Source organism: Solea senegalensis, linkage group LG19, assembly GCF_019176455.1.
Source record: "Solea senegalensis isolate Sse05_10M linkage group LG19, IFAPA_SoseM_1, whole genome shotgun sequence".
In the NCBI taxonomy this organism is placed as follows: domain Eukaryota; kingdom Metazoa; phylum Chordata; class Actinopteri; order Pleuronectiformes; family Soleidae; genus Solea; species Solea senegalensis.
The window spans coordinates 20,307,325-20,318,965 of NC_058038.1; the positions used below are offsets into that span (position 1 = coordinate 20,307,325).

At 42.5% G+C, this 11,641-nt stretch overlaps 1 protein-coding gene across 1 annotated transcript; it reads right to left on the minus strand.

Moving 5' to 3' along the window:
- Positions 1-1,164: 1,164 nt before the first annotated feature.
- tspan4b (tetraspanin 4b) lies at positions 1,165-9,712 on the minus strand. Its single transcript, XM_044051215.1, has 8 exons — positions 8,418-9,712; positions 5,889-5,961; positions 5,572-5,763; positions 5,051-5,125; positions 4,234-4,329; positions 3,506-3,619; positions 2,758-2,841; positions 1,165-2,623 (listed from the first exon to the last, which is right to left on the minus strand). The coding sequence occupies exons 2-8, from the start codon at positions 5,958-5,960 to the stop codon at positions 2,555-2,557; spliced, it is 702 nt and encodes a 233-aa protein (XP_043907150.1). The 5' UTR covers position 5,961; positions 8,418-9,712; the 3' UTR covers positions 1,165-2,554.
- Positions 9,713-11,641: the final 1,929 nt, after the last annotated feature.

Genomic DNA, 11,641 nt, shown 5'->3' on the forward strand with positions numbered 1-11,641 from the left:
GTTACATTCAAAAGCTTCCCGGCGTCTCTCGGTAACGTCATCACGTTTTGAAAAGCATTACCCTATCCTGAGGCAGCAGCCAGGCGCGTCTCATGCGCGCGCGCTGTTGCTTCTCATTGGCTAACAAAGCTGCCAATCAAAATTCGAAGACGACAGCGTCCTTCTATTGGCTGTAAGGAAGCCAATGAGATGTCGTCCATTCATGTCGACCATTCCCCCTCGCTGAGATACAGGCCAGCAAAGAGAGACACGGCTCAATGGAGCCACCTGGTGTTTGTTTTTGGAATAGAAAACATATTCAAGTCTGCAGGAAGTTGAAAAACAACGACATACATTTTTATTTTATTGAACATTAAATGTTATATAGACGTGAAGAAAGTAGATTAATACATGGTTTCAATACAAATGGCACAGATGTTTCCAAAATGTGACCAAATGAGTCGTCACCTGTCATTTCTGCACTAAAATCTCTCTACTTTTGTTCTGCTTCACTTGATCAAAGTCAAACTTTGCAGAGATGATGTTCACAGGCTGTACTTTGATTTGAGTGAATTTCGAGCTGATTCTCCATCATTCCACAGAGATATTCATCCTTTTTTTTCTTCATTTACTCTTCAGCAGTAACACTTACACTGATATTTACACATCGGAACAAATCCCTTGTAGTTGCAGAGATATACTCATTTAATTATGCGTATGACATTTTCGGGCTTAAGAATACATGTAATAAATAATCCAGATTTTTTATTTGGTAATACAATGGTTAGTATTTGTTTGGGATGGAGTTATACACTTTGTGTCATGTTTAATAGACGCTACATCTTAATCTACAAATCTGTCCCCATTGTCCTTTGTTCATTTTTTATTGATCTATGTTCCCCATGAAACCGTAATCACCTATCACAATAGGTTAAATCTGGTCTTTGTCCTCACAGACATCGAGGTTTGACCATTTCAGGACAGAGAGGTTCGTGCAGGTGACTTGTTAAGTCTTTTTTGGCTCCTGTGACATGTGATATAATATTACATGTATCCTCCTGTACCCTGGTGTCACAGGTGTTCTTCATTCCATGATAACAGCGTTTGTCTCTGATGTGTCCTCGATGGCCTGGAAGGTGGAATTCATTAGTCATATGGTAGAGAAGACAATGGATAAACGAGGGCTGATGGTATGTATGATTTTATTATTTATATTATTTGTTATTCGTATTATAAGGTCATTTCATTCTTAATTGTATTTCTTCTGGAAATCTTCTGGATTCTCTTTGAGTCATCCTGGGGTTGATAGACAGAACTAGTTTATTGATTGGGCCAATCGGAAGAGAAAGTTCTAATCTTCAGCCATCTTTAGGACTCTGTTTAGTCTTTGTGAGTAGAAAGATGTAACATTATTTCTATGCTGTTTCCGTCTTCTAAAAACAAAACTATCAGACCTGACTGAGGGAGCATGTGTTTGTACACAGCAGCAGCAGCAGCAGCACAGGGGCAGCACAGGGGCAGCACAGGGGCAGCACAGGGGCAGCACAGGGGCAGCACAGGGGCAGCGCAGGGGAGAATAACTGCTTTTCTCATTTTCAGTCATGCAGTCGTCTCTATTTACGAACACAATGTTGCTGTTGTCTCTGTCTGAAACTGAACTGAAACTCAACAACCGGTCAGATCAGTGACAACGTCTTAACACGCAATGGCTTCATATCATTAACGGCAACAACTTTTGCCCCAAGTGAAGCAATTCACTTAGAAGTGAAGCAACAGCCAAATCACAAGGCAGCTGCTCTTGGGTGTCCACCATGTTGGATTCATACAATCATGCTACATGTTGCTTCTCTGCCGTCCACCTGTAGCGCGTCAGGCGTGAGATTTCCGTTTACTTTTCAGGAGATTCTGACGTGAAAGCTGAAACCTTAGATGAGCCCAGGGTCAATAAAGCTGCGGCATTTCCACAGTAGAGCGTTGTATGAGCCACGAAAAGGCTTCAGCATGGCTCAGAGCCAGTCAGTGTAAGCATCTGTTTTTACTGGTGACCCAAGAGAACAGGCATGAAGTGTCATGATGGTCTGACCTGGATGTTCCATTGACTAGCTGCCTTCAAACATTACATATTGGACCTTTAAGGGTTCTCTTCCTTGTTCTTGAAAACCGCGGGGGATTCACGACATGAATTTCAATCTAACGTCAATTCCACACTTATCGGTGAAAAAGCCAAACAGACACCGTAAAATAAGCAGCAGCAGATACATTCTGTGTCTTTTGCCCTTGACTTTTCAGAGGACACATTGGAGGCGTTTCCCTTCGGTTACTTTACAGCGTTGTATGGTCATTGATTTGTGTCAAATATCATTTATATGGATTTGTCTGGTACAAAGACAAGCAGCGATGCTGGTGATCCGTCACTCACTGCTGACTCTGTTTGTACCAACTTTGTCCATTTCACCATTAATGGTTTTATAGATAGCATTGTTTCTTTGGGAGGAATCTTCAGAGGAAGTGTAACAAATTGAGATTCCAAAGGAGTTTGTGATCCACCTTGATATCACAGGCCAGTGGACAGATGTCAGTCCAGATGCTTCTCAGCGCACAGAATCTGACAGTACATCAGCATGGAGAACACCAGAGCCAGGATCTGACAACACAAACAGGGAAGAGGCACCATTGTCCTGCTGACCCACAACAACGTGTCACAGCAGCAAGATCCACACAGTGCACATGGACAGTTATAATGTACATACTGCCCTCGTTGATATTGGAACCACTTACCTGCACGACACCAATACAGACTCCAAACACCAGGACTGAGGGGATGTTGGTGAGCAGCCACTGCCTGGCCTTCTGATAGCACGGCTGCACAACACAAGCCACAACAACCATGAACATGAATAGAGTGCAGAAATAAACACAGTCATTCCACCAGGGACTCCATGGCTGCTCTTCAACCAGCACACGGTGGAGACTCCTGCGAGCACACCCTGGACATGATCGGGTTCCCTGACCTCCCTGACCTCCCTGACCTCACTTTTACATAACTTTTAACCTTTGATGATTCGCGCTCATTTACGTAGGGTGCAAATTGCCAAAAATGTGCAATAATAACAACAATAATAATGATAATAATGGTAATAATAAGAATAATAATAATGATAATAATCATCTGAAGGATAACTGTATGTGATGAAATCTGTGGCTCATAGATCTGTGATTTCTCTGCATATCCATACATGACATGAAACTTTATCTTCCATTCTCTAACGTCCCTTCAGTCACTGTATGCAGAACACCCTACAGCCCCTCCTACTGGCCATAAACTGCTATGACACAAATGTCACTAGAAGAATGAATAGGGTTCATTGGGTCACAGTAGGAAACTCTGTGTTTGTGTCTGGAATCAGATTCACAATCACAAATATCCACAAACTCTGGGCTCCTGCCTTGTTGTGGTTTGTGTGTGCGTGCGTGTGTGTGCGTGTGTGTGTGTGTGTGTGTGTGTGTGTGTAGCTGGCAAACAAACCTCACTCCATCCGTCAACACACTGCTCCATCCCAACAGAGCAGCAGGATGAGGGCAGCGTTCCATTCATGACATCATACCAGTCCGTTCTGTTGGTAACGCCACAGCATTTGAACTGTGACAGAGAGACAGACAGAGAGACAGACAGAGAGAACATCAGACACACACACACACACACACACACACTGTGTTCCTCTTCATCACATTATAACAGTGGGTAGTCTTTATGTCATCCATCCATTTTCTACTGCTTTATCCTCCACTTGAGGCTTGTGGGGGGAGTTGTGACGCAGGGCAATAGGCGGGGTCACACCCTGATAGGCGGGGTCACACCCTGGACAGATCACAGGACACACACAGAGACAAACATCCATTCACTCTCACACCTACCCGGAGAACCCGGAGAACCCAGAGAACCTGGACTAAGTGACTAGACATGAGTCTGGGGTATTTACGACAGGCACGTAAATACCCCGCGCCTGTCGTAATATAATAATAATTGTGGTATACTGTAATGGTAACTTGGTTTGTAACTGGAAAGTCACCGGTTCAAATCCACTCCAGGTTGAAAGGGCTGGGGTACCCCTGAGCAAGGAACTCAACCCCCATTGCTCCCCGGGCGCTACTCAGTGTGGCAGTGTGGATCAGTCCAGGGTATACCCCGCCTTCTGCCTTCTGTCAGCTGGGATTGGCACCAGCGCCCCTCACAGTATGGACTTGAGTGCTCACCATCTTCTGGACGTTGTCCCAGGATTTCTTCAGTCCAGGTTCAGATGTGTATTTCTTCATACCTTCCTTTAATTCTTCCTGTGCTTTGGAATCCAGCTAAAAACACAGAGTCACAGTCACATCAGTGGAAACGTCAGTTTTTCATTCAAATATATTGATCACATCAACTGAGAGAATGAACTGTGTGTGACATCAGCGCACATCATCGATCAGGGCATCACTAACAGAAGGACGGTAGAATCACTCCAGACTGCTGCTGCTGATGTTTGCATGCTAACGTTAAATCTTTAGCTTAGCTTGCTGGCTACAAGTCAAGACGATTATGGGCTAGCTAACGTTAGTTTCAACATGAACCAGATTCAGACACAGTGGAGCAGCATTTGTGGCCAGTGTGCTTGGATGAAAACAAACCAGATGTAGCCTAAAGTCTATAGACGAAAGAACCAGTCATCAGTGTAAGCTGATCTGATTGTAGCTTAAAAACCTCATGCACTGGCAGAAGAGAGTGGAACCAACGGTCAGGACTTCAGGTCAGGTCAGGACAGAATAATAGAATTGAATTATTTGCCCCTTATGAAGTGAGCTGCCGCTGCTTCTGCTCCTCAGGCGTGAGCCTGACTGTGTCAACAGCTTCTCAAACCCCCGCCTGAGGAGCTTCCTGTCACCTTTTAAATCACTTTTACTTACTGAGTTTCTGCAGGTCGTTCTTGTTTTACTGTTGTGTGTATTATTTATATGACGTTGTTTTTGCATTGATCTCTGCAGTCATTTGTAAAGTGTGTGTTTTATATGAACAAACTTATTATCATGACCTCACCTTGTCATGGAAGATATGTATAACCAACCCGAGGGTGACCTCCGTCAGGACCAGGAGCAAAAGGATCACAAAGAACTGCAGTGAAGAGTGAAGAGTTTGACAATGAAAACCATGAGATTACGTGAACATCAGCGTTTCCTTGTTTCCTTCACTTAATACGTGGAGCGCTCTCTTCTTGTAACTCTTCTACTTCTGTGGGCTTTAACGGCATCTTACACTCCTTCACTGCCCAGTCTGTCATATTCCTTCTTTCTTCTCATCTCCTGTCCTCAGTGTCTCTGCCCTGAGACACACATGCATGAACATGAACCTGCAGCAGCTAAAGAAGTTGAAGGCGCCATTCAGGCAACATTAGGACAACAACAAGAGAAGACCTTAAACTGCTGCTTACTCTCTGTCTGACAGATTGTGGTTTTCATACCGACGAGTTTTTTAATTGACAACCCGACTTGAAACAAGTCCTCTTTACTGCCATAAATGTCCCCATACTATCACCTAAACCAGGCATGAAGACTTCTCACCATGAACAACAGGCAGCGCTGCTCCTTAAGGGCTCCAAGACAACCAAGGAAACCCGTAACCATGGTGATGCCACCGGCAACTAACAGCAGATTGGCCGCTGACAGGGATGGAAACGAAAGGGGAAGAGAGGAAAACTCTGCCTGTGTGAAGGACAGCCAGACTCCCACTCCAAACAAGCCACATCCTCCCAGCTGTTCAGGACGGTACAAAGCAAACCAGTGTCAAATGTAGCCTCAATAATCACAATGTATCTACGAGACAGACAAGCAATGTCATCTATGACAAGAAGGTGGTGATTAGTCGAGCAGATACTTACCCAGAAGATGAGGTTAAAGACAAACATCAAATATTTGACACAGCACAAACACCTCTGAGACACGGAGGACATTCTGCAAAACAAAGAGACACGCAGATCAAACAGTCACTGAAAGCTATTTATTATAGATATATAGATATATATATATATACATCACATTTGATTTTTCTCTGGGAACCCTCGGGGTCCGGAGACCTGTTATTGAGAACCATTGTTTGAACCACTACAATAGTTTGTGTCCTGTGGACTGACAGATATCACATGTCACTGACACATGTACCACAGCTGCACAGTTTGTTTCCTCGGCTTTAAATCCATTATTTTGTCCAGTGTAAGTCAGTGGCCTCACACAGGAAGTCAAACTGCTGACAGGAAGGAAGTTCCCTTCCCTCCTCACTAAACCTAATTATACTGCTGAAGGCATTTCCCATCGTCACAGCAGCACAGTTTCTGCTGTAATCACGGTCAAAACACGACATATTATCATTTAAGATAATAATAATAATAATAAGAGTGTTCGATATCTTCTCAGACACCAGGCGGAGTCACGTGCACAGTCAGTGGATATCGATGCTAGCGGACATTTAAAATAAATTAATAAATCATATGTCCTGTAAAGTATACAATAGTCTTAGAATACGTAAGCTGCTGTTTCTATAATATTCTATTTATGTCCAGCATTTTCTTGGAGAATTTAAAATGTGCAAACCACTCACTTTTGTTTGCAGAGAAAGTCCAGAGGAAATGTCAGAATCAGAATCAGAAGGAATGGGTTAAGGAATTTGACTTGTTTCCACTGTTAATAAATAAATACATAAATACATAAATAAATACAGTATAAAACAGAAGAAGACAATTTGATTTCTTTATTTAGAGCAGAGCCGGTGGAAATACGCCATTAGTGTCAATGAGGGGTCAGAGGGGAGGGGGTGGGGGCTGCAGGCAGTCCTTTTCTGGAGGTGAGTGGAGAAGGTGAAGAAGAAGTTATTAAGGTCTTATTAAGGTCTTATTAAGGTCTTATTAAGGTCTTTTGCACGTTTAAAATCCCTAAGAATAATGATGAGGGAGTCTGGCTGTTTTCTGCTCAGCAGTTGTTGAGCCTCTAATGCACAGGCTTGTGATGGGATGAGGAAAACAGAAGGAACATCTTCATATCTTCATATCTTCTCTCTTTTTTCCGCCAGTTTATCCATTTATTGTTTGTTCAAATCCACAGGACACACACACACACACACTGGTGCTCATCGCTGCCTCTCTTTATGTCACTAATACACATGAGCTCCACGTGCTGACGCTCCACAGTCTGTCACACAAATGTGTTTAGTCTTTGTGAGCGGCCGAAAGTACCGCGCTGCACTGATAGGGGGCAGTGCTGAGCCACATAGTGACGTGCACCTGTAAAACAGAGTGACGGAGATTAGGCGCATGGACTTTCCTTTGAGTTGTCGTCAAGACGAGAAAAGCACTCTATAAATGACATTTATGTGTAAGACCACACGCGACTGAGAAATGTCTCTTTTTTTAAATTTTAAAAAATCCGTATATTATTATTTATTATATTAATAAATATTCTTTTGTTTTTCTTGCTATTGTATTGTTGAACAGTATGAAATATAAGCTTCTATTTTGGGCGTCAAAGTTAATCGTTGCACTTAATAGAGCGGAGATTAACACAATAGAATCATTTAATGTCCACTGACCTCTGACCTCTGACCTGCAGTCAGTCAGACAGCAGCTGAAGATGGAGAGAGGCGAGGGATTGTTGGGCGGAAGCTGAGCGACGCAACCACCGATGAAACCAAAGTTTTCTGTCAATGGTCGTGGTGACCTGGGTGTCACAGTTTACTGACAACCAGAGGAAAGTAAGCGGCAAACAAACCACTATAGGCACCGACAGAGCCAGTGATATGCTGGCAGCTGCCCGGACACTTCCATTTGTTCGCTTTAGCGGCTCAACGTCACGACGACAACGTCACGTGTCACGTAGCAGGTACTGTCGCTAATGCGGCGTTTGTCCGGGAGAAAACTTTACACGACAACTCACAAAGCATGAAGACCATTTGTCTGTTTGTGTATTTGTGCTTCCACTGCTGAATGCTGCAGAGTGTAAGAATAAATCAGAGAAAGTGATGCAGTTTTCTGCTCGGCTCGTATTAGTAACATTTCATACATATGAACGAGTGAGTATATAACAATATGCAGGTTGAGAGCATGAAAACAATCTTAGCTCACTTTTAAGTCTAAGCAGGATCATTAAGGATCACATTCATGAAAGCATTTTTCACCTTTGAATCATATAGAAACATGAACAATAGGATCAGAGACAAGCTGATGTCTGTGTCAGTGAGGTGTTAATGTACGGAGAGGCTACGCTTATACAGTTTACAGCCACACGATTTTATCTTCCTTTGTTTCCTCTGTTTTTACCGTCTTTATTCTGCGTCTCTCAAAAACCTGCACAATAACTCCTCGCCACTAACTGTGCATGAAGAAATGTCAAATAAAAATTCAAATGGAGATTAACTTTACCTGTTTCAGTTTCAGATCTTGTCTTTGTGATGTTCTCTAACGTCAGGCTCCTTCTCCTCCTCCTGGTTTGATCTTGGTTCTCTTTTTTCCCCAGATATCCTGTGGTTTGGTTGCAGACCTTTTTTCTTCTTTTCCTCTGTAAAGGTCTTCACTGGTAGACTGTGTTGGACCGCATCACAGATTCTGAAACTTGTAAAAGTGTACGACTTAAAAATGAAGTATACCTTGTTTTTTTCCCTTCTTTTAACTCGACTCTGTTCTCGCTCTCAGATTATTTCCAGATGTGTGTGTTGCTGCCCGCCTCCCTCTGTTGCTCCTCCTTGTCCCGCCTCCAACTCACACAGCACAACCTCCAAAGCTCAGTCTGTCTCATGTTGTCTCTCTGTTGTCTCATCAGTCTTACAAACACAAGCATGTGCATGTACTTGTACACATTACCACGGACACTGTGTTCTAAATGTTTCATTGCTTTTTATTCAGTGTAATAAACACCAGTGAACTCCAGGTTATAAACTTACAGCTAACTGAACAGCTTCAGAGTCTGTCTCCACGCCCCCTACTGTCTGTTAGTGGAAAAGCAGCCTTGAAAGAACAGCAGTAATAATGTGTCTGCAGTACCAGAGACGGCCTTTTCTAACTTTTATTAATTGAATGTGGTGAGTGTGAGGAAACCAAACTAAGTGATGGAATATTGTTCAAGTTAAAGAGCGAGTAGAACACGAGGTCCCGCACGTAGCCTACTGCTTTACTGACAACACCACCTCGGGACTTTCACTCCACTCAGGTACAATAATAATGTACACTTTATTTTAGATAAGACACTTCTGTTTAGGCTGAGGCTCGTGGTGAAAATGAAGCTGTTAATGGAGTTTGTCAATTTCCCAGAGGGATAAATAAAGTCGTCTGTCTGTCTGTCAGTCAGTCTAAATTAAAGATACTCTGTCTCACACACACACACACACACACACACACCTTCACCCAGGTCACCCGCACCACCACCGGCCTCGGCACTAAAACAAGATACAAAACACACTCAGGATTAGAATAAAGACGGGGCTAATTACATTCAAACTAAACTAAAGATATACTGCCCAGAGTAAGAACATAGAAAGTACCACAAATAACTAATAAATCAATAACGGATAATCAAACACAAAACAAACCAAAGAATTACGACTGGGCAAATTACACAAAAGACTAAACTACATATAATTCCCCAGAATAATTCAAAGAAAATAAACATAACACTACATAAATAATACACCCTAAAAATGTATATAATACAGCAGTTCAATCAAAATAAATCTCAGAAAGCAAAACAAACAATCAAATTATTAAGCAAAATTGAAAAAAACCCTAAACTAAGATATGAAAATAAAATAGCGAGCAAACACGAGGCCGTCATGCAGCACAAGCCACCCGCGCAGGAAACAGGCCCCCGAGAGCCGAGGCCGCGGCCCTGGAACACCGGAAGCAGAGACCGCCGCAGGGGACAGCTGATCGTGACGTCATCCAGGTCACAGTTTTATCAGCCAGGTGGCCAACTTTTGAAAATACAAAATTAGCACTCTTATCATGGAGCTAAAACAATATTTTTAAACGTCGCAATAAAAACACATAAAGGGAGAGAGAGACTCGCGCTGCTGCTACACAGGTGTTAGCCGTGAGGCTAGCCGTGAGGCTAACAGGCATAATGACGCAGTATGACGCAGAGACAGCGCACCCTGAGCGTGGCATGTAAGCCCAGCCGCGTCAGAGACGTGACGTAGCACACAGTCCTACTCTCCGAGAGCCAAACACTCTGGCCGGAAGTGACGCGGCGCACAGTCCTACTCACCGAGAGCCAAACACTCTGGCCGGAAGTGACGCAGCGCACAGTCCTACTCACCGAGAGCCAAACACTCTGGCCGGAAGTGACGCGTTGGACAGGCGTTCAGAGAACGAGACGGGGCGGGAAAATCTACCATTGGTGATACTGCATGAGATGGAACACATCCGTGCTGCTACAGGAACATGTATTAGGTAATACAACATGTGAAAGACAATTCTCTAAAATCTAAACTAAAACCATTGAAAAAAGACAAAGGAAACTTTAAATTACAAAAGAAAATTAAATAATTATAATCATTAAAGGGGTTTGCAGTATCTAACGGCATTTCTGGAAGTACATTATCAAGTACCTTTACCTGCAGATCGATGTCCTCTGGACTTCGTCATACACTGTCTTCCCCTCCTGTCAAAATAAACTCTTATTTCACTAAATGAACGGTGCTTCTTTAACAGAGTTTGGTAGAGAGCACGTGTGTGTGTGTGTGTGTGACGTGTATGTGACGTATGTGCAGTTAAAATGGAGGGAAACATGTGGAAAGACATCCCACTGCTGACAGACAGCAGAGTGAATCCTGTCTAACTTACCTCATCCCCATATTGCATGTTTGTTTTTTTTTATTTACAAATTCTACCAATAATTTTAACTTGATTTATTTTCTTAACCCATTAGATAATAGGTTTAAATACTACCCGTTTACTACCTGTTACCTGAAATGAATGCTATTATTCCTGTCGGTCATTTACAGACCTCGATTACATGGCTGTCTGCACAGCATGAGCATTTCTCCATTTCTCTAAAATATTCCATCTATACTGAGTAATAACTGAAGAAGGAAGAATAAAGTGCCAAAGGCTTCAAAACAATCCAGAATCAACTAAAAAGCCACTTGATCAAAGTAAATTAAAATGACTTGCACAAGGTTGTTTATTTGTCTTCACATTTGTCATTTGAACAGTTTTATTTCATTATTTCAAATACAGGAATTTCATATACAGAAGAGCAACGAGGGAGCCAGAGGATGAAGTAACTGTACAGTATTTACACATTAAAACAACAAAATTGCTCTGCAAGAATATCCTTAGGGAGGCCAAACCATAGGAAATATATCAATAACAACAAACAGATAAAAATGACTCACGTTAAACACGGACATTTAGGCTTTTTAGATCATTTGACCTCACACTTCCTTTAAGGAAGTCGTGCTTTTTTTTTTTATTCCTCATCTTCACAGGAATGAAATCTTCTCTCTCGCTGTCTTTTGAAGAACAAACAGATTTAAATACAACACTCCACTCAAGAGACTATCCCATAGTCCTGTTTAATCTCACTGTTAATCTCACTCCGCTCAGCTTCACCTCCGCTGCTCTGTCATTTCAACAATTCTTCAAAAGTA